The sequence below is a fragment of the Trachinotus anak genome, unplaced genomic scaffold, assembly GCF_046630095.1.
Source record: "Trachinotus anak isolate AG129_WGS33_773 ecotype Australia unplaced genomic scaffold, CSIRO_AGI_Tana_v1 ptg000001l, whole genome shotgun sequence".
NCBI lineage: Eukaryota > Metazoa > Chordata > Actinopteri > Carangiformes > Carangidae > Trachinotus > Trachinotus anak.
The window spans coordinates 20,391,121-20,413,057 of NW_027273852.1; the positions used below are offsets into that span (position 1 = coordinate 20,391,121).

The 21,937-nt window shown below is 41.3% G+C and overlaps 2 protein-coding genes across 2 annotated transcripts; one reads left to right on the top strand and one right to left on the bottom strand.

Annotated features, from left to right (window-relative positions):
* The first annotated feature begins 656 nt into the window (after window positions 1–656).
* Window positions 657–8,777, top strand: coq10b (coenzyme Q10B). Its single transcript, XM_071483716.1, has 5 exons — window positions 657–812; window positions 4,332–4,487; window positions 5,873–6,065; window positions 6,712–6,813; window positions 7,835–8,777. Exons 1-5 carry the CDS (start codon window positions 661–663, stop codon window positions 8,000–8,002), a joined length of 771 nt encoding a protein of 256 aa, XP_071339817.1. The 5' UTR covers window positions 657–660; the 3' UTR covers window positions 8,003–8,777.
* A 5,290-nt stretch (window positions 8,778–14,067) lies between these two features.
* Window positions 14,068–21,801, bottom strand: hspd1 (heat shock 60 protein 1). Its single transcript, XM_071483730.1, has 11 exons — window positions 21,626–21,801; window positions 19,812–19,987; window positions 19,389–19,724; window positions 18,501–18,596; window positions 18,311–18,404; window positions 18,024–18,192; window positions 17,789–17,888; window positions 17,269–17,514; window positions 16,994–17,168; window positions 16,178–16,356; window positions 14,068–15,483 (listed from the first exon to the last, which is right to left on the bottom strand). The coding sequence occupies exons 2-11, from the start codon at window positions 19,983–19,985 to the stop codon at window positions 15,316–15,318; spliced, it is 1,737 nt and encodes a 578-aa protein (XP_071339831.1). The 5' UTR covers window positions 19,986–19,987; window positions 21,626–21,801; the 3' UTR covers window positions 14,068–15,315.
* Between the last annotated feature and the right edge of the window lie 136 nt (window positions 21,802–21,937).

Here is a 21,937-nt window from a genome sequence, read left to right on the forward strand (position 1 = left end):
GTATATATGTGTGTGTGTGTGTGTGTGTCTGTATATATGTGTGTGTGTGTGTGTGTGTGTATATATATGTGTGTGTGTGTGTGTGTGTGTGTGTGTGTGTATATGTGTGTGTGTGTGTGTGTGTGTGTGTACACTTGTACTTGCTACATAGTAAGGACCAAAAAAAGTATTTTACTAACAGAGTGAGGACATTTTGGGAAAGTGAGGACATTTTGGCTGGTCCTCACTTTTTGAGACACCTTCAAATCACATGCTGAGGGTTAAGACTTGGTTTTAGAGTTATGGTTAGAATTAGGTTCAGGTTAAGGTCAGGGTCAGGGTCAGGGTTAGGCACTCAGTTGTGATGGTTAAGGTTAGGGTAAGGGGCTAGGGAATGCATTATGTCAATGAGTGTCCTCACAAAGATGGAAGTACAAGTGTGTGTGTGTGTGTGTGTGTGTGTGTGTGTGTGTGTGTGTAAAGGTTACACGGTGCAACCTGAGCCAACATCTCGTGACATTCCTACGTGTGCGCGTCCGTGCACGCGCCAGACTTGAGCGTCTGTGCCCAGTGTGACGGGCGGTAAGACTGACCAATGGACGGCGCTCGGAGGGTACCTGCCGTCCAATGGTAGGCCGAGTTTCGGAGGGGGCGTGGCGTTGAAGGGGGGGCGGGACAAATATGTGTGCACTGACGCCCGTTGAGAAAGCGGAGGGACCTGACAGAACAGGGAAGATGGCGAGAGGCGGCAGGAGCCTGAGAAAAGTAGCTGATTGCCTGAAACAGTTACCTTCCACAACCAGCCGGGAGATACAGACCAGGAACAACGTCAGGTAAAGTATTTTTTCTGTTGACTCTAACCCTGGACAGTGAAGGGGGAGACAGACCTCGGCCAAGCAGCCGCTGTAACGTTAAGGTTTTTACTTCGCGTACATCAAGTGAGCACGTAGGACGTCGCAAAGAAAACAAGTCGTTTATTATTCAGACTAAGAAACATGCAAACAACGTCTCTAGTGGAACTAGTTACACCTATAATAATATAATAACAGTTTATAAACACTTGATAAAAACATAAGTGGAGGCTGCTACGTACACAGATAACGGATAATAATCAAATAAATACAAAATAAATAGACTCATTTGACAGGTTATTAGGTACACCTATGCAGTCTAATACAACAGTCCTCAATAAATCCTCCTTCATGAAGGTTGTTGTTGATTCAACTGTTGATTCAACTGTACGATCATTTTGTAGGATGAAGTGTAGAATAGAAATACCTGTCCATATAACACAATGCAATCCAATCCAAGTTAGTTACCACTAACATTATTGTTTGGCCTGATTTCCCCCAGCATCATCAAAATCGTTTCGCAGGTTCTCAGTTGATGCTTTATGTCTGATTAACTATTAATTAATTTCCAGGTGCAAATCACAATATAAGAACAGCTTAACATTGGTGGAAGTAGCCAAGTATTCAAACAGATCCTTTATGGTATCCAACATAAGTAAATATGGCATTAACAACTATAACAATCCTCCAAACCCACTCAAAATTGTACTCAACTAAAAGCACAGATGCATTATCAAGTTGAAAACTACTACTTTTAGGTGTGTCTTGTTCTATAAACTGATCATACATTTTCTATGTTAATTTTTAATTTGCAAACTATAGCTCCCAGATAAATGTAGAGGAGTAAAATTGCAATATTTCCCTCTGGCATGTAGTGAAACAAGAGTATAAAGTAGCAGAAAATGTAAATACTTGGCTATATTTGGCCATATTTAATTCACTAAGTTACATTCCACTGCTGCAGCCTAACCATCTCAAATAGTCCAGGAGCAAGAAGTTATGGATATACAGTAGCTATATGTCAGGAGTTTTTTTTTATCCGCCAACAGCTGTTGCATCTGCATGGCATTTTGCAATTTCTCTGGACAGCAGAGCACAGTAAAGTTTAATTTGGCTGTGTTGACAAACAATTTTGTCAAAAAACTGCGTCATTACATTTGTGAGAGGTTGCAACATCAGTTTGTAAACTGCCTCTCTTTGTGCATCATATGTTGGTTTTGTCCTGCATCTGCAACTCTCTGGAATCACGCACCCTGTCCTTCTTTGCTCTGTGGTCATATTTCTGAAGCATAACTCTATACACTGGCATGGACTTGTCAGATTGAGGTCAGTGCCATGTGTCAGCTGTATCACATTTCAGGTAGTAGTGAATGGGCTCCCTCTGAAGGGACCTGCAGGCCATTAATGGAACAGGAATTGGAAGCAGCACATCATGAGAAGCGCAGAATAGGTTTTGTGGGTTAAAGCTAATGATGACGTTCATATTGTCACCTCACATTAAGCACTGACATAATCAGTAGTTAAATCTAAACATATGCTTTGAGAGCTGTGTTGTGTTTCCAAACCATCCTGTGCCAGGGACACTGAGGGACAGGGTGCCACAGGTGCCCTGGGTGACAGCCAGGCACAAGAGGACAAATCAGTCAGTGAGACTGACCCTGCAGGCTGCTTTTGTCACAAGCAGACTTGATTTATATTTTCATGAACATCTGTGAAGGTTACAATACAGATTTCACCCGTGCAGGATTAACAGTCCTCCAATTCATGTTGTCGGAGAGGATCTGACTCAGGGCTTTTGCCATGATCCGACTCGATCCTGATCAGTAAAGGGAACTAGAGCTGCAATTAATTTGGAAAGCTACCATGATTAGTCGATTTATCACTTCACTGACAGACAAAAATAACATCTGTGTTATGTGAGCTGTGATGATTGATTCATTGTTTTAGTCATTTTTTAAAGCAAAAATGCCAAACATTTGTTGGTTGCAGCTTCTTTAAAGTGAAGATTGGAAACTTCTCTTTTGGATACCTGAGATTAAATTGAACAAGCAATTTGAATAAAACCTCAAATAAAACCTTTGGCTGTGGGAAATTATAACATAAATCTGCAAGCTCCCAGAGCCCAAGGTGACCTAGTTTTTTATTCACACCCACAACAACAGCAGTTGTTTTTTTTCTATCAAGGCACAGCTCAGTATGTCAGAAAGTGAATAAAAGAGTGAGGTTTCAGTTGGACATCAGTCAATAAGCAGATTGATTCTGTGATAAAAAACTGCTGCTGGAAAATTCTCCCTGTATTGTGCAGTCAAGTCGAATCATTAGTCAACAGTAACTCTGCAACCTCTCCCCCCAGGGCCAAACAGAAAATACATGTATAGAAATGTAGGCAGGCAGCAAGTCACACAACAGGGTTGAGCAAGTCCTGGTGATTAAACTGTGCAGGGTTTCAGGTCTCTAAAGCTAGTAGTAATTTTGGTGCCCTTGACCTTGTTCCATTCTGGTTTACTGGCATCTGTTACCTGTTTTATTTGAATGACAAATGCTGGGCAGGTGTTGCACGAAGGCTGCCTGCAATGTGTCCTGTTCTCCAGGAATAAAGTTTTGCAGCTTGTTACATTGATCAAGACTTACAGGTATTAGAGGCTAATTAGCACTTGGCTTTGTGTAGACGGGGATCATGAGAAAGACTTCCTGTCCTGGTTAGGTTTGTAATTAAAAAGATTAAAACAGCAGCGGTTCACTTTCACTGCTCTAATACCGTCGTTTTTGGCCACAGTAGCAGCTGTTCTCAGGGAAAAAGCTCTAAAAACAAGTGTCCACTTCCTGCTCATCAGCAAACAGCAGACAGACACAGTCAGAGAGCAGCTGGGGGCCACAATTTAGTTTGTTACATTTACATTTACATTTAGTCATTTAGCAGACGCTTTTATCCAAAGCGACTTCCAGAAAGGGGAACAATCAAGGTTAAGTGCGATAAGAAGTGTTAGCGCAGCAATAAGTGCTAGTGACGATTCTTTAAGTGTAGATTTGCTATGTAGTGCTAGGAGAGAAGGTGCTCTCTGAAGAGCTGGGTCTTCAGGAGTCTTTTAAAGGTAGAGAGGGACGCCCCTGCTCTGGTAGGAAGTGGTAGTGCGCTCCACTTCATTTGTATTCACATTATCTATTGTATCACAACAGCTAACAGCCTCCAGGGGTTCATAAACAAAAATACACAGGAACAGTACAAATGAACAAGACTTATACCCAGCCCACGATCACAGTCTGACAATATACCATTGGATATAACATGAAAAGACAGACACAGGTAAACTCTGAAGTGCTCTAACACACAGGAAATAAAACATTTCAGTAGAGGTGAACTCCATTCTTACATTTCTCTATATAGGACAGTATGTTTAAACTGCCCTGCCCCATGGTTCAGGAGAGTTTACTGTATTGATTCAAGTCCTCACTTTGGTTCTGTGACACTGTTGGTCTCATTATTGTTTGTTTTGTGATCAGATATCTGTCATCATGTGGGATCCTGATGACGCGAGTGCCACCCCTGCGGGGTGTAGCCACACCAGGGCTTGGCGCCATGTTGCCTGCCCGCAGCTTCTTCAATCTGGCTGATTCCTTCTCCAAGAGGAAGGAGTACTCAGAGAGACGCATCATTGGGTGAGTCCATCAAGTCTGGTTGCCCTTACAGTACTTATGTGATGTGGTCTTAGATTTGTTCGACTATATCATCTTCATTGCCTTTTATTTCTGCAATTGGCATTTCATGAGACACGCTCAACTGTGACTCTGATATCCTGTAGAGACATTCTTGTGAACGTGAGAACTCAAGAATCATACATAGGAGAAACTTCATACTTACACCACAGGTAATCCATACGGAGTAGATGATCTGATCTGATTTTGGTTGGCTTGCTGCACATATTTGCATATTTATGAGGACTACCTACTGGTATTGCAAGCATATGTGTTCTTTTGCCTTGTAGATAACAGTAGAACATAAAGCAAACCAAGTGGCTCTTGTTTAGGTTTAGCTTTCCTGTCAAGCCAAATGATAGGGTCGCAGTTTTTCAAGTCTGTCTAAAAGCAATAGTCAGGTGCCTGTATGTACAGTGGAAGAGGTTTTTCTTACTGTAAACATTCCTCCTGTTCAAACTGGATAATAATAGATCCCTCCCTAAACCAAGTGATGGGGAACAAAAATCAAAAACAAATAAATGGACATCTTCCAAAATAACAGCCTTTGTTGTATAGAATACCACGAGCCGAGAGAATCAAGAGGGAATTTCATGCCAAAAAGACTCAATTGATTAGTTTACATAAACTTCAACTGCATTTTTGCACAGAACAAGGACACTGGATTTTGTTCCCTATCACTTACCAACAGGAGGAATGATTACAATAAACAAAATCTATTTCCATGAACATATGGGCACCTGACTATTGTGAACCTATCCTTTCTAATCACAGTTTGTTGATGGTGCATAATCACAGAACTCTGAATACACTTTACAGGAAGAAATGTATAATAAATACAATAATATAAAATCACAGCCTTTACAAATGACATATGAATTAATGTTTTGAATGCCGGTGCCCTGTTTGAGCCTCTGTGTGTGACGCATTAAATGTCCTCCTGTGTTCCTCGGAGAGGTCATAATCACTAAATCTGCTTGTATAAATAGACGCGAGTGGCAGCAGCTATTTTTCCTCAGCTGGAGTGATACAGTTATATAACAGTGGTGTTGGAGACTGTCTCCATCTGCCTCCCATTCAGAACACACTGTCTTTATTTTGTTTATTTTATTTTATTTTATTTTTCTCTTTCTGTCTCATTCCTCTCTCTCTTTCTCTCTCTCTCTCTCACACTCTCGCTCCTCACTGACATAGATTTTACTGGGTCATGGGTGTTGTACTGTGCCAGCCTTCTGTTATGTTATGTCACCATTGCTGACCTTCATCTGCCTCCTGACGTGCAGCTCTGCAGAGTTGTATTTGCACACTGGGAGCTTATGGCTCTTTCCCCTCCATCCATGACTCTTCAGGTATTCCATGCAGGAGATATATGACGTAGTGGCCGGTGTGGAAAACTACCGCCACTTTGTTCCCTGGTGCAAGAAATCTGATGTGGTGTTCAAGCGATCTGGTTTCTGCAAGGCCAAACTAACTGTGGGATTTCCTCCTGTGGTGGAGAACTACACCTCCCTGGTCACTACAGTACGCCCCCACATGGTCAAGGTAAGGCACTGTGTCCCAGCCCCTGTTGGATAAATGTGGAGGCCCTCATGCAAGAACAGTTTTGTGTTCTTTTTAAATGTCTTTTATCTTTTTGAGGCTTGTTTGTCAGATTCACCAAAGTCTTCACTGGACAAACTTGTAAATCATTTGTTTCATTATCAGTGAGAATCCAGGTGATTTCAGTTTCCTCAAAAAAAGGCCTTAGAAGGTATTAGATATATATATTTTTTTGTCCATCCATCCATCATTTCAAATCTCAAAGACTTTTCATTCACTATCATATCATCATAGCTATTAATCAATCAATGATTGATTAATATATTGAAACGGACAAAGTGTTTCACAACAATATGTTGTGGTGTCAGGTGTGTTAATGAAAAGAGCATTAACATGGAAATGATGGCACATTGAATGTAGACAGCAGAGTGAAAAAGTGAAGCACTCATTAGTAAATTAATTAAAATGAAGTCTATCAAAGGGCAGCCTATGATCTCACCTGCAGCTGGCTCTCAAAAACTGTGTGTGCACCTGGTCTGAAGTACACGTGATGTGCACCCATTCTTGGAATCCTTGCAATACAAGCCTCTAATTATCTCGTTCTTCTCAGTAAACCAGTTACACTTCATATGTACCCGTTGCTTGACAGGCGTCCTGTTCAGATGGGAAACTGTTCAACCACTTGGAGACAGTTTGGCGCTTCAGCCCCGGCCTCCCGGGTTACCCTCGTACCTGCACTGTGGATTTTGCTGTAAGTAGAAGCAGTTTGCAAACTGTAGCATGATTCATGTGAGGGGAAAGAAGTATGGGTGGGTGAAAAAAAATCAATTGTCTACAATTCTGAATTGATCCACAAATCCCAAAAATCTGTTTATGTAAAAACATGAATTGTCAAGTGTGCACATGTGTTCTGATACATTTCGGATTTAATGACTTAATTATCTTTGCAAGACACAGAGGAAGTATTTGTGAATACTTCACACCCTGTCACTCATTATTATATACGATCACCTACTACCATATGCACACACAGACACACACACACACTCACTTAATATCTCATCTTATATACACTTTGTCTATTATGTTTTATGATCACAATGTTTTCTGTCACTTTATGTTTGTCACTTTTTGTTAAAAAAAAAAAAAAAGGTAATCGGACAGACCTATGTAAATATGTCATTTCATTGTTTTCATACAAGAAGGAAACCGCACGATCCTTTCAACTTAATGCCGACAACTTAACTCATAACAACTTATATAACTTTTACAAAGCTGCTTAATCTCAGACACCATCCTCTGCTTTTTTTGTTAGACATACAATGATCCTCATCAAGAGCAGTTAGCCGAACTCTCCATCATGTTTCATTTGCAGCTCAGTGGTTAAAGGGCAGAAGTCAGTGGTTTGGCACAAAGTGCGCAGGAGGAAGAGCTAAAATATTATTGGATAGAGAATCATTTTAGATAATCAATCTTATATAGAAAACATCAGATCACTAAAGATTCCCACTGCTATGAAAAAGAGGGGAAGACAGTGGTTTAACCTTTGCTCTGTGTGCGTCCTCTTCTGTGATCATGTGTTGGTTCCTCCACGTGTCTGAGCTCAGCATGTCTGCAGCTGCGTGTGTTGTATTTGTCATTGGATCAGTTTCAAACTCCAACACACACACATACGCACACATACACACACACACACACACACACCTCTGACGTGTATACAGTATTGAAATTCAGCTGCTAACTTTAGCCTCTCCGCTCCCTCCTCTCCTCAGATCTCCTTCGAGTTCCGCTCCCTCATCCACTCCCAGCTCGCTCACGTCTTCTTCGATGAGGTGGTGAAGCAGATGGTCTCGGCGTTTGAGCGTCGCGCCTCCAAGATATACGGTGCCGAGACGGCTATCCCCCGCGAGCTCATGTTCCACGAGGTCCACCACACGTAGCATCACCCCTGCTGCACAAACACAGAAAAACACCATGCCCGATGCCAGAGAGGAAAAGGAGTGAGTGGAGACAGAAAGTAGAGACTATGCGTGTTCTAACTGAAAACTACAGTGCCTTTCTTACAGCAATGACCAAGTTCATTCCCAACAACCTCCTGTCTAATTTTGTAGAACTGATGTGGATCCACCTTGGTGCTAAACATTTCAATGACTGCATCATTTCCATTATCTGAATGTAATCCGTGCCTGGTTGTGAGGTGAAACCGTGGTGTAGTGGCGCTGTTGGTCATGATTGGTCAAGCGAGTATGTCATCACACCTGTAAACAGTCCCTACACTCAGTAGTTAACTACACTGCTCTAACCACTCTTTTACTTCCACTGGTAGTGCACCTGCTATAGACTTTAATTTGAAAAGCTGCTGCAGGAAGACACTGCAGCAGTAGGTCTTCCAAAACAAAGCATGTGTCCCTATCAGTGTTTATGGAGAATAATGTCCCCTTTCGGTGAAGAACCAGTGGTCGACCGCAGGGACGGGACAGTTGTTAACACAGTATATACTGGTTCACTCTTTTGCAATATGACAGTGATACCACTTCTGTTGTGTTACAGATGCAACTGTTTCATAATCAACTGATTTTCATCTCGGTGAATGGATCAGTTCTTTGGTCTAAAATCACAGAAAATGGCTAAAAATGACTGTCCCAGTTCACTGGACGTCCTCAAATGTCCAAAACCCCAAACTTTTAAGTTTCTATATATATATATATATATATATATATATATATATATATATATATTTAAAAACAGAACATTGAAGGGACAGGGACAAATTTTTAGGCATTTTAGCTTCATTAATGACTCTGATGTGTAATTGATTATCAAAGTAGCTCCAGAGTAATTGATAAAATGACTAATCATCCCAGCTCTAGTTGGGATACAAGCTAAATGATGCAAATGAGCCTTTTTGAAGTTATGGAGGGAAGGGAGCAGGTCAGTGCAGAGCCTGAGGTGAAACTACAGGATGTTGCAATATCCTGATAAAGATTAAAGACTAAATATTCTCATTTTATCAGTCTGGATGATGTTAAATGTTATGTGAGTGCATTTACCAAATGCATATCTCTGTGCAGATTTAGTTCTGATTTTAGGTGAAGCAGCAGGAGCTGGTCAGTGGAGACTATGAGCCGCACACAACACTGAGATTTCTGTGTCAGACTGTCCCAGGTCAACCCCCATTACACGAACAGGTCCATCTGTAATCTCAAGGATCCTTTATGTTGCACAAACACGCGTCCTCTGACAGCTGACCCACATCTGAGGTGAGCCTGGAGCTCAGTGGAAAGGGATTATACAGGGTCCAGTGAGAGCTTGACTCAGGTGTGATGAAGTAATGGAACAGAAAGTACTTCCTGAGTCTGTGTTTGTGCCTACAAGGGATCATCACGCTCCTCTCTCAGCAGTAAGAAAGTCGTGCTGGGAAGAGCCACAACTTGTTTTCATTATTGATTAATTTGAAGATTATTTTCTTAATTTTCTTTAATCAATTTAATTGTTGATCTGTTAACACTAAAAAATGTTAAAGAGTCGTGGGAAAATGGCATTAACAGTTTCTCAGTGGAAACAATAATGTCTTTAATTTCCAACAGTCTAAAACCTCTAGATGATCAGTTTCCTGTCATAAATGGCAAAGAAGACCAGAAAACATTACATTTCAGAAACTGGAACCAGACAGTGTTTGGAATTTCTGCATTAAATATATGATCAAAATAGCTGCTGGTTAATTTTCTATCAATCGACAAACTGATTAATCAACTAATCGTCACAGCTCTAGAAGAGTTGAGTATTAGAGCCATAGCTTAAAACCCCATTGTCCACTGCTACGTCAAGAGAGACCAAAGTAGAGTTGCAATAATTAGTTGATTAATAGATGAGTCAGTCAACAGAAAGTTATTCAGCAACGATTGTTGTGGTCTTTTTTAAAGCAAAAATGTCAGAAAAAATTGCTGGTTCCAGCTTTCTCAAATGTGAAGATTTGAGTCCTTTCTTTGTCGTATATGACAGTGAACTGAAGATTTTGGATTGTTGCTTGAATAAAAGAAGTCATCGCTGTGCACTGTGGGAAATTATAGCAGGCATTTGTCACTGTTTCCTGACATTTTATAGGCAAATTGATTAATTGAGAAAATTAATTGATAATCAAAGTAATCTTTTGTTATAACCCCAGACCATAGCCATTTTTTTCTAACATTGGTCATAGCAGCTCAGAAGTTATTATCACACATTTTCTAACCTTGTGGTTCTTGAAGTACAAATGGAAACAACAACTTGCTTCAGTACTGATGTCAGTGGTGTGTAAGATTCCACTTCACAGCTGAGATGGCTCATTATTATTTATGGGTCATGTTAGTGCTCATCCCACAGAAAGGCCGAGTTGAAGTGAGGCCGGCAAGTCTTCTGATGGTGTGATGACACAAGCAGCAGCACCAATCACTGTAAGACCAGGGTCCAAATAGTGTTACAACCTTAATGCTTGTCTGTGATGTACTGAACATAAAGGGCCCAAAGCAACAAAAACTACTATAACTAACTATATCTAAACTAGGCTCGGGCGGTTTCACTGTATTAAGGTTAGGTATGAATGGGACATAAAATGGCTTTATTAAAACAGGGAATTTTGCAGAAGACTACAACATAATTAGGTCAAAAGCATTAAATCCAATGAAGACCTGTTCATAGAATTGGTATTAGACAGCACTACAGGACTTCTCTTTTCAAAATAAATGAATATACAGATAATTATTTTTTAAATACCATCATATAAAAATAGACACTGCCCAAGCCTAGTTTATACACATGCTACGAAACCCCACAAGTCAAAGTGAAATGACCTTGTGGGTAATGCACAGTAACTCCACACCATGATTTTAAGATTTTAGCTCCACAGTCTCACCAGACAATCACATGCTGTATTTTATAAGAATATATTACAAGAGTAAAGGGCAGAGGCAGGTTCGACACTGTGTCACTGGATATTTTGTATAGAGAGGATGTGCAGGAGGTTGTGTTAAGACAACAGATGTACTAAATGTACTGTACACTATCAGGAATACACACACCTTTCAAAGGGTGCTGAACTTTTATTTTGCTTTTTTTTTCAGTAGGGGGCAGTGTCCTGTTTTGTTTTTCTTCTTAATGTTACATACACTATGCTCCCGTCATTATTAAGGGAGTGATGCTGGACATGAGAGATGCTAAATTATACAGCTAAAGGTGTTTTTTGTTCTCATGTGTGCAATATGAGCAATGTAAGTGTTATTTTAAAATGCAGCTAAGCAAGCATGTAAACTCACTGTTGTTATAAGGGCCCAAACTGGCTGGCGAGACAGAGGCAAGGGTCTGTATTTATCAAACTTGTATAAATTACAGTTTAGTCAGTGGTGTATTTTCCTGCAAGAATGGTTATAATTATCCTTTTTTTTCAAAGTTCATGGGAATTTAACAACAATCTCACATATTTATAATGTATAAATACACACAGAGTTGAAATTACAGGAAATTGGCTGAGATGGCGAAATGCAAAACTTTGTGTGCATTTTGTTGGTGGACAAGGAATTTTATTCCACAAGACCAGACAATGATGTTTAGACAGTGATTGTAAATCAAACCAATGCCAGATTTACTCTTGTTGTGTGTTTGAAAGTAAAACAATTCTTAATTATGCTGCTTCAGCAAATGTATTATTATTATTATTATTATTATTATTATTACGAGCTCTGTTTCTCACTGCAGTCATCCAATATCTTCTCTGACCTCTGCAGCTCTCAGACATCTCAGAGCAAAAGAAGTTAAGAAATAGTTTTTATTCTTATGTTTCTGAGCCAGAGTAAAAGTGAAGGATTTTTACTTTTATCTTTCGCTTAAGTCCAATCTTAGCAGTTTAATAAATACCGGTCATACACCTTGACCTGTCCAGTCAGTCAGGATGCTGTTTCAGTGAGGTTATCTGCCACCCTGAACCCACATCACTCACAGAGTGCCTCCTGGCCTACTGGCAGCATATTTATCTCCATTTTTAAACATTATACTCATTTTATGGTATTTATTACTATGTTTAAGTGTAAATATTGGTTTGAGATCACATAAGAAAGAACTGTAGTCACTGCTTTTAAAGAACATGAGTTTGTGTATGTGTTTCATGGGACAGGGAAAGGACTTTTTGTGTAAATGATGTGTTGAATGTGAAATGGCTTCAGAGAGATGTACCGACTGCATGATTTATAAACTATTTTTTCAAAAAAAAAAAGTCTGACTGATGTTTTTTGTTTGTTTGTTTTCATGTGTATGTCTGCACATTGCTGTATGTAGAAATGGATCATGGCCCCTTTGACTGGACAGAAATAGGTTCATCATGTGGTAGTGGTAAGAATAGACCCGCAAGCAGTGTGCGGGTATGGCTGCATTTCAACAGTCAGTCATAAGGTTTGGAAATGTCACTGCTGGCAAAGGGCACAGTTTAATTTGAACTTTTAAGGCTTTCCTTCTGACCTTTGACCTGCGTTGTTGGAGAGCCAGAGAAAAGAATCATTGATCACTGGAACACCTCTAGAATTACTTGCTTCTAGTATGAAATCATGTTTTCCATAAAGATGAATGGATGAAATGTTAAAAATCACCAGTTTTTCACAACTTTTCATGCATTTTTCAACCCCTTCTACTCATTCATACTTTCAGGTAGAAACTCAATTTAAAAGTCAAAATGTTCAGAAACTTTACTTCATTTTTGGTTGTATTCAATTTTTTTTAAATCCCATTCATATTTTTTACACAGTAACAGTTCAAGTTTCATGAATGTTTCTAGACCTTTTCAGATTTTATGTGTGACAGAATGTCTGCGGCTAGAAAACTGGTCACTGATGAAAATCATGCATTTTCTGAACTGCTGTTTCCAAAAGTTAAGATGAAGTTCAGCTTTTAAGTGGTGCTATTGTTTTCTCAGCAGCTGTTTCCAAAGTTTAATCTGAAGTTTGAAGCTCAGCTAATGAACACTTCAGGGGAAAATAAAAGTGACAAGACTATAGAGACAGTTAATGACAGTGGCTGGACTGATTTTACATCCGCGACGTGGTCTGACAAAATCACCAAACACGTAAACGAAAGACACAGACTGTTGTGAGATTTCAGCTGCGTCTACTACAAAACAATCCCTCAGAGAGAAAGTTAGGATAATATCTTTTTCAGCCTCTGTCTGGGATCCACAATAATTTAACCTTTATTCACCTCAACTCCAGAATGTACCAGACTTTATTAGATACAGGTTTTTATTTCTAACTCCCGCTGTTTGATATGTAGAATTGGTCATTGTGGTATTTTAGTATGAAGCCGCTCCCGTTTGTGGTGTTAGAGTTACTGCGTTACCTGTTAATACAAACACTTCCTGTTATCTTTTCAAATTAAAAGCCCTCGTGAGTTTCCGTAGGAGAAACCCTTTATTTCTTTCATTGCTGTGCTGCAGTAGGTGTACTGTGTCATTTCCGGCTGCTGGCATTTCTATTTACATGCTATCCTGATATGCTAGTTTCTGTAGCTCAGCTTTAGCTTGTCTCTCTCCTGCTCAGTCTGCTGGGTGTGTCTTCTGGTTACTCATCCCTCTGCCTCCTTTAGTAATAATGAAGCATGGACTAAAAGTGGGTATTTGCTGGAATGGAGGCGAGGTGCAGCCTTGTGGAAATGCTCTTCCACGTCCCCGCAGCTCCCGAGCGGCCCAGGAACCAGAGTGGCTGCAACAAGAGGCGACATCCATACATGGTCCAGTCACCGGGTTCATACAGTCTGCTGAAAAAAAGTCTTTGGATCTAGCAACAAGACTGTAGGTTGTCAACACTGCAGCCTGTAAACACCCTGCTAAAAGGACCTGTTTGCCCAGAAACTCCAAATCAGTCACACTCAGCTGACCGATGGCGGGAATTTGATCACTCACTCAGTCAGTCATTCCTAATTAAGTTCCTAATTATATGGCTAGCCCTGCTGTTGTCCAGCCAAAAAAAGCTGAGTAAAACACAAAACATCAGAACAATTGAATTTAATAAATAATAAAAAAAAAAGAATCACCATTAATCGTTTACATTGTACAAAACAGAAGTCAAATGATCAGAGCTATTTGCCATTTTGCTAAGTAATAATGTATTTATGTGGAAAAGAAACAGCAACCACTGAGATGTAGTTTATGTAGTTTTCTGTGACTGGTAGAAGGGAGATGTGTGATCTGTGTCACACCAGGGTCAATATTAAGCAGCACCAGGACCACAGGTTTTCACATTTAAACTTAGCCTGAGACCTTGGGTGGTCCATACTCCTCCCCTCTCACATACAATCGGCCATTTGTTGTGAAATTAATCATCAGTGATGTCAAAGCTGATGCTAATTTAAAAAAAAAAAAAAAAACTATGCTGCATGCATGGAAAAAACTCAAAGATTTCCAAAGCGCCAGACATCTCAGTAAACATTTCACTTGTTTTTTCAGCAGGCCCCTTGTGATACTCAGATGTAGGCACTCTTTGTCCAATTGTGGTCAGATACAAGGGAACAAGGGATCTTTCCTTCATCACCAGACAAAACAAAATGTAACGTCACTTCAGAGACACAGAAAGTACCCAGGCTCTGAAAGAAAATTGGTTTAATTAAATCAAATGACAGATTTTAACCCACATCATATTAGCTGGGGGGAAAACCATAACAGATATATATATAAAAAAAACTAAAAGAATTAACAAAATACTACAAAGACAAAAATAAAGGACAGACACACATTCCTGCCTAGGCATCTTTTCTGACTCAAGCCCTGCTCTCTTTGCAGCGATACAGAGCATCATCAACAATACGTATAACTATGTTAGTTTCTCTGAAGTTTCTTCTTAGACCACTTTAATCACTTTACTACCTCTTACAGAGATCACAGTGGCATCACCTGTATGAGCATTTTACATGAAGGACTATGAGTTTGAACATGTAGATTGGTTTAATGAGCAGAGCCGTCGGATGGTTCTGGTGTAGTAACTGGGCTCGATGGGGTCTCCTCCTCCAGACCGGGTGAATGGGACAGAGGCAGGCTCCTCCAGAGACCCGGGCAAAGAGGCAGGAGACAGAATTAAATGACGTGGGCAGCTCCAACATACTCATGGCCAGTCAGTGTGGGCAGAGTTCGGTGGAGGTGGTTGCAGGTTCTTGGAGGGTTTTGTTTTTTTTTGTGTTCCTCAGCCACCCCCAGCACCACTCTGCCTATTAGTCTGTACAGGAACAAGTCAGGAGGACTGGCTTAGAAACCCATGCCTCCTCCCATCCCACCCATGCCACCCATGCCACCCATGCCACCCATGCCTCCTGGCATCTCCTTCTCCTCCTTGGGTATCTCTGTGACCACGGCCTCAGCAGTGGAGAGCAGGGAGGCTACTCCTGCGGCGTCCAGCAGCGCCGTCCTCACCACCTGTAGAGATGGACAGTACAAGGTTACCTCACATGATTTTTCTACTCACACAACACAACATATAACTATGATATGTTCAGGTTTAGGGCTGCAGACTGGAGCCATCAGTCAAAAAGAGCCCAAGGTGACACACGTTTTGCCCCTTGAGTCATTTGTTTTTAATCAATTCATTGTGGTTCACCAGGTGTATTTGGCTAAAACCAATGCAACAGTCCTGCAGTAAATCCAGTTTCATTTGTGTGTGTTGAAGTCGTTCTGGATACGTGTTGATTCAACTGCTGTGCACATCCTCTGCATCATTTCCTCTTCCCCATTAACAGCACATCATTTGATATAAAGCATTTTGTTCAGGCCTTCTGACAACTGTCCCTTACTTGTTGAGATTAAATACTCGCCTGTACTTTCAAATTAAAACATTGGCTTCAATGATGAAATGAGTGTTAACGGGAAAATGATCAATTTCACATCAAAACAACTTTTACTATCTCAAGTGAAGTTATTTTAACACAAATTAAATCATACATTTTCCTTAGACAGCTTCACCACTAGGTGGCAGTGTTCACAAGGTTTATCTCTAATAACACACTTTCTAAACCTACATTTGCCTGTTTCCTTCACTAAAACGAGAAAAGTCATGTTATTTTTTTTTCTGACCAGACACCTGAAAGACCAAATCTGATTGGCTGTACTGTACCTTGGTGGGGTCAATGATGCCCTTCTCCACCATGTTGACGTACTCTCCCAGCATGGCGTCGTAGCCGATCTCAGCTGACGCCTGCAGGATCTTCTCCACCACCAGCGAGCCCTCCACACCTGCGTTCTTAGCGATGGTCATCGAGGGGATACGCAGTGCCCGCCTGATGATATCCACACCTGTTCCGAAGGAAACCAGATTCATCAAAAATTTTAATTTATTACAGTTTTTTTTTTGTTTGTACTGTTATTGTATTAATATTGGGTCATGGCAGAAAAGCTTGTTCAACCTGTCAGGTGTTTTAAAAAAAAAAAAAAAAAAAAAAAAAAAAAAAAAAAAGGCACATTCAGTTGGTTCATCCTGGTACAGCTGTTTAAAAACCAAGAGCTGCCTGTGCAAACTACATCTCTATGAAATATATGACATATATGACAAGTGAATTAAATATATTTAAACTCCTGAAACAGAGGTTGAGACAGTAGGAAAGAGAGGAACACAGGATTTGTGCTTTGTGTTTCATTACAGGAAGTAAATATCATACATACATATCACCGTGTACTTTAGTTAGGCCTGAGCAATATTGAAAAAAGTTGTTTTTTTTTTTAAAAATCAGTTGTAGAGAACTACAACTATCTTTTATTTCTAAAGGCCTCCTGCCTCAGCACTTCTCATATGTAAAACCACTAGAGATCTCAGGCCTGTTTCACACTCATTAGCCCTCAGGTGTTCCTGTATCTGCTACATTATAGTGGGTTATTAGTCATTTATTAACTGTCTGCTTATAGATGTATTTGAGCCAGTGCGTGTTTTACTAACCGATCTTCTGGTCGGCGTTGGCGGGTTTGAGGGTGTCGAGTGATGGGATGCAGCGCAGCAGGGCACAGCCTCCACCCGGTACGATCCCCTCCTCCACAGCTGCCCGGGTGGCGTTCAGAGCGTCTGTCACGCGGTCCTTCTTCTCGTTCACCTCCACATCACTCGTTCCTCCGATCTGAAATGGAGCATGGGCATCACATCTTTATTCTCTAGGGGAAACCGACGGGGATCATCATCAGCAGTTCGTACCGCCTGCATTTCTGTCTGAGACGCACCTTGAGCACGGCCACACCGTCGGACAGCTTGGCCAGCCTCTCGTTGAGTTTCTCCTTCTCGTAGTCGCTGGTGGTGTTCTCCAGCTGCTCGGCGATCTCTGCTGCACGTTTCTCAACCTCAGCTGGGCTGCCGCCGCCCCTCAGCAGTAGGGTGTCATCTTTGGTGATCTGCACCTCGCCGACCTTGCCAAAGTCGTGAGCTTGGATGTCTTCCAGGGTCAGACCCAGAGCGTCATCTCCAAACACCTGGAGAAAGGGAAAAGAAATACATTTAAAATATACCTGCATGTCCTGTTACATTTTAAATCAGGATGGTGATTTCATTTAAGGGGTTCAAACTGTTTACCACAGAAATGCTCAGTTACTGTGTTTCTGCAGTGTTTCCAAATTTAAATTAAGACTTTCCAGATGTTGGTAAATGAAATTTCAGACGTTTTAATACCTTCTCAGGACTTTTTAAAGTGACTTGAATTCAATGCTTTGTCAGACTTTGAGACCCCGGATTGAGAGGTAGACTTACGGTGCCTCCTGTGGCGATGGCCATATCCTTCAGCTGGTTCTTCCTGTTGTCTCCAAAGCCTGGGGCCTTGACAGCGACCACCTGAAGCCCAACCTTCAGCCTGCAAATGAAATCATTGGATGTTCACATCTTTTTGATCTTATTCAAACACTTCTCAGTGTCATGTGATCTGTCAGTTGATCTCTGAGCTTTGTTTTAGCTGGTTCAGTGGAATGAGAAAACAAACATGACGAACCTGTTGAGAACCAAGGTGCTGAGGGCCTCGCCATCCACATCCTCAGCCACAATCACCAGCGGCTTGCGGTGCTGGTTGGCAATCTCCAGGGCCGGCACGATGCTCTGGACACTGGAGATCTTCTTCTCACTCAGCAGCAGGTAGGCGTCCTGGAACTCACACTTCTGACCTGAAGGAGGGAAGAGACGGGGGAGGGGGGGTTAACGTGGTGTTTATTTAGAGTTGGAAGAATACAAGTTAAGCAAGTTATATTATAAAACAGCAGCAGCCGGTATGAGCACCTTTACCTTTGGCAGTGTTGATGAAGTAAGGGGAGATGTAACCACGGTCAAACTTCATACCCTCAATGATCTCCAGCTCGTCGTGCAGAGTCTTCCCGTCCTGAGACGGACAGCATGTATTAGTTACGTCAACTCCAGTAAAAGAGCAGCAGATGATTTACAGGCTTTATAACCGTCAGTGGATGTTGACTCTCACCTTGACAGTGATGACTCCCTTGCGGCCAACTTTCTTCATGGCATTAGAAATGATGTTACCAATCTCCACGTCTCCATTGGCTGAGATAGTGGCGACCTGAAAGACCAGGGACGTTATTGAAACATTATTGAAGCTGAGTTTTGATATTACTATTACTAGTATTTGCCCACACAGTCTTTCAGAGTGTTGAACCTCTCCCCATCTTCACTGCACAGAAACTCTGCCTCTCTGGAGCCTCTGTTTATAACCAATCATCTACTGACCAGATATTCAACCAGCTGCTTTTTTTAAAGCATTACACAACTTTTCCACTCTTCTGTTGCCCCTGTCCCAACTTTTGAAACATGTTGCTGCATCAAATTTAAGTTGAGCAAATATTTTTCATAAAACAATGAAATTTCAACATCTGGTATGTTGGCTTTGTTTTATTTTCAATTAAATATGAGTTTAAATGATTTGCACATCATCATATCCTGTTTTTATTCACATTTTACACATTGTCCCAACTTTTTTTGGAAACAGTGTTGCAGTAGAAAGTAGTCAGGGCCACCACCACGGCCACACAGCCCCATAACTGTGAGAAACAATTACCAAACCAAGAATAACAACGCAAATACAACAAGATAACGATAATCCATAAACAGAGAGCCTTTTTGTCCACTCCAACCTACCACCATCGACATTCAGCTGCTTCAAAGTTAGTATCTCCCTGAGCAGTTTCTCTGAAAACAGCACTAAGAGAGCTGTGAACCAGAGCAGTGAAGTGATGGTCCACACAGACAATCAACATAAAGCTCTGCAGAATTTTAAAATGAAAATTACAGCTGCTTTAAATCACTTCAATACAAATTCAACATGTGTCACCATTTCCAACTACTGATGTGTTACCTGTGCGATCTCCTCAGGGGTCGTGACCGGCTTGGAGAGCTTTTTCAGCTCGCCGATAATGGTTTCCACAGCCATCATGACTCCACGGCGGATCTCCACGGGGTTGGCGCCCTTGCTGATGGTGTCGAAGCCCTCCTTGGCAATGGCACGAGCCAGCACTGTGGCGGTGGTGGTGCCGTCACCAGCCTCCTCGTTGGTGTTGTTGGCCACATCCTGCACCAGCTTGGCACCAATGTTCTTGTACCTGTCCTTCAGGTCGATGCTCTTGGCCACCGTCACGCCATCCTTGGTGACCTTAGGGCTGCCCCAGCTCTGCTCAATGATGACAGTACGACCCTGAAATGGAGACAGCGAGCGGTCAGGTGAGAGAGTGCAAATTACATCTAGGGTTAACACCAAATAAGAAAAAGCATCTCATCTCACCTTTGGGCCCATGGTGACGGCCACAGCGTCAGCCAGCAGGTCGACTCCCTGCAGCATGAGAGCGCGAGCGTCAGCTCCAAACTTAACGTCTTTAGCGTAGGCTCGCGTCAGGTGAGGAGCCAGGGCCCGGCACACAGGCCTCACCTGCCTCATGACTGTTGGTAGACGAAACATTTCTATGGGAAGAAAAGACAAGAATTTATCAAAATATGTCTGAGGCCACAACTGCCACTGAGATGAAGGAGAGAAGTCAAAATGAATCTACAGGTTATTTTTACATTCCGTTCTCTTTTGCTCAACATGTGCTGTGTGAAGTCAAAGTACACCTGAATAATTATTCTCCAAACCCATTCAACCCCTTCAGAAGGTCAGGTGTTGTATTTCAAAGGTTTACGCTGCCCCTAGTGGTCACTGGTGGTATGACCAGTGAGTGAATGAATGAACTCGTGGGTTGGGGACATGCAAACACCTACAAAATAATTACATATTGAACAGCCTGTCGCAGATGATCATACATGTGTTAAAGGATTGGGCATGCTTTCATAAATATATGAGTCTATGATGCTTTTAATGCTACTGAGGTATTTTTTCAGGCCATAAATGCAAGGGCTGCAGCCAATGATTATTTTTATTCACAGTCATTCTTTCAAATATTAAGTAGAATAATAAAATTTTAAAAAATGCCCATCACAGTATCTCACAGCCCAAGAGAATACCTTCAGACTGATGGTTCAACAGTCCAAGTCCCAAATATATTCAACCAACAGTGATACTTCTTCCCTACTGTAACCACATGATGTTTGGTCTTTTAAAGGGTTTGATGACTATAAAACTTGTCATTCAGAAATGATGAATAGATGAATATTAAAAAGATAAACCCAAAGCCCTCAGGAGAAACTTCCCCCCTTCCCCCTCTCGATAGCCTTCTCTGTATAAATAATGGTTTGAATGAATGAATCACTCAGTCAATGAGAGAAAAGTAACATTTTGATAATTGACTAATTGATTCAGTCGGTTTTTTTAAGCAAAAATGTTAAAAACAATTTCCTGGTTCCAGTGTCCCACATGTAAAGATTTGACGCTTTTATTTGTCACGTATGATCGTAACCTGGACAATTTTCACTGTCCTCTGATGTTTCAGTGATCAATTTTATGATAATACACAGATATGTCTATGATGAAAACAGTAATAAAGAATAAATGATCTGTATAGTAAAGTCAAGATTTGGGAAATCCATTATCCCAGTTACGATGTTACACAGATCATTACATTTATCCCCAAACCACTTCCTTGTGGACCCACGTGTGCTCGTCAGGTCGTGAGTCACAAGGTCAAACTGTGAAAGCATGTGTCCCCTCATCCCTGAGCCGATCCGCCTGAATGACCACCACACTGTCTCATCAATAACCACTGCACACTCACGTTACCGTGGGCGAACTGTCATTACCATTATCAATCATATTTTTAATCGGGCTTTTCTTGCGGTGCCGTCCAGCATGTCTCCGGCTCTCAGCCAGGAGAGGCTTCATCCGCCTGACAAACAGCACACTCCTGGTTTTTATATCATTACACATCTCATTAAGATTAAATGCGATGCTTAAAGAGATGACTAACCAGCCAATTCAAGTCTGTAATGACATTTTCACATGCGTGTCCTTGCAGTTGAGAGGAAAAATCAATTAGCTTGGCGGAATTAAAGCTGAGAAGAGAGCAGGGTTTCCTCCACAAAATCGGCTACATAAACGCAGCGCTAGCTAAAAGCAAATAATCTGCAATGTCATCTACGAAGAGTTTATAAAATGTCAGCACTTACTTGTGGTGTAAAAGGCTTGTAGCTGCTACAAGGTGTGCTACACGGGATGATATAACTCCTGCAGGAGAGGACGGCCGTGTGGTGTGGACGACACAGGACTGCACATGGTCTATTACATCCGGGGTATTTACCGGCACGCCCCGCGCTCTGCACAACGGTATTCCACTTTTAATAACTATATCTTAGCACGGTCTTAAGTGAAATGAAGCCATAGTTTGCTCCGAATGATAGTTTATAGTTCACCGTGTTCGTGGGTTTTCTGTAAACGACACCGTTTTTGACTTTTAATTCAGAATACATGTTTATGCTCGA

Excerpts from the sequence above, each read along its gene's own strand:
- coq10b (XM_071483716.1), top strand. The coding sequence starts at position 661 with ATGTGTGCACTGACGCCCGTTGAGAAAGCGGAGGGACCTGACAGAACA. Across the intron at positions 813-4,331 it reads CAGACCAGGAACAACGTCAG|ATATCTGTCATCATGTGGGA; the intron begins GTAAAGTATTTT and ends TTTTGTGATCAG. Across the intron at positions 6,066-6,711 it reads TACGCCCCCACATGGTCAAG|GCGTCCTGTTCAGATGGGAA; the intron begins GTAAGGCACTGT and ends GTTGCTTGACAG.
- hspd1 (XM_071483730.1), bottom strand. The coding sequence starts at position 19,985 with ATGTTTCGTCTACCAACAGTCATGAGGCAGGTGAGGCCTGTGTGCCGG. Across the intron at positions 16,357-16,993 it reads CAACGCCGACCAGAAGATCG|GTGTGGATATCATCAGGCGG; the intron begins GTTAGTAAAACA and ends CCTTCGGAACAG. Across the intron at positions 15,484-16,177 it reads GCATCATTGACCCCACCAAG|GTGGTGAGGACGGCGCTGCT; the intron begins GTACAGTACAGC and ends CCATCTCTACAG.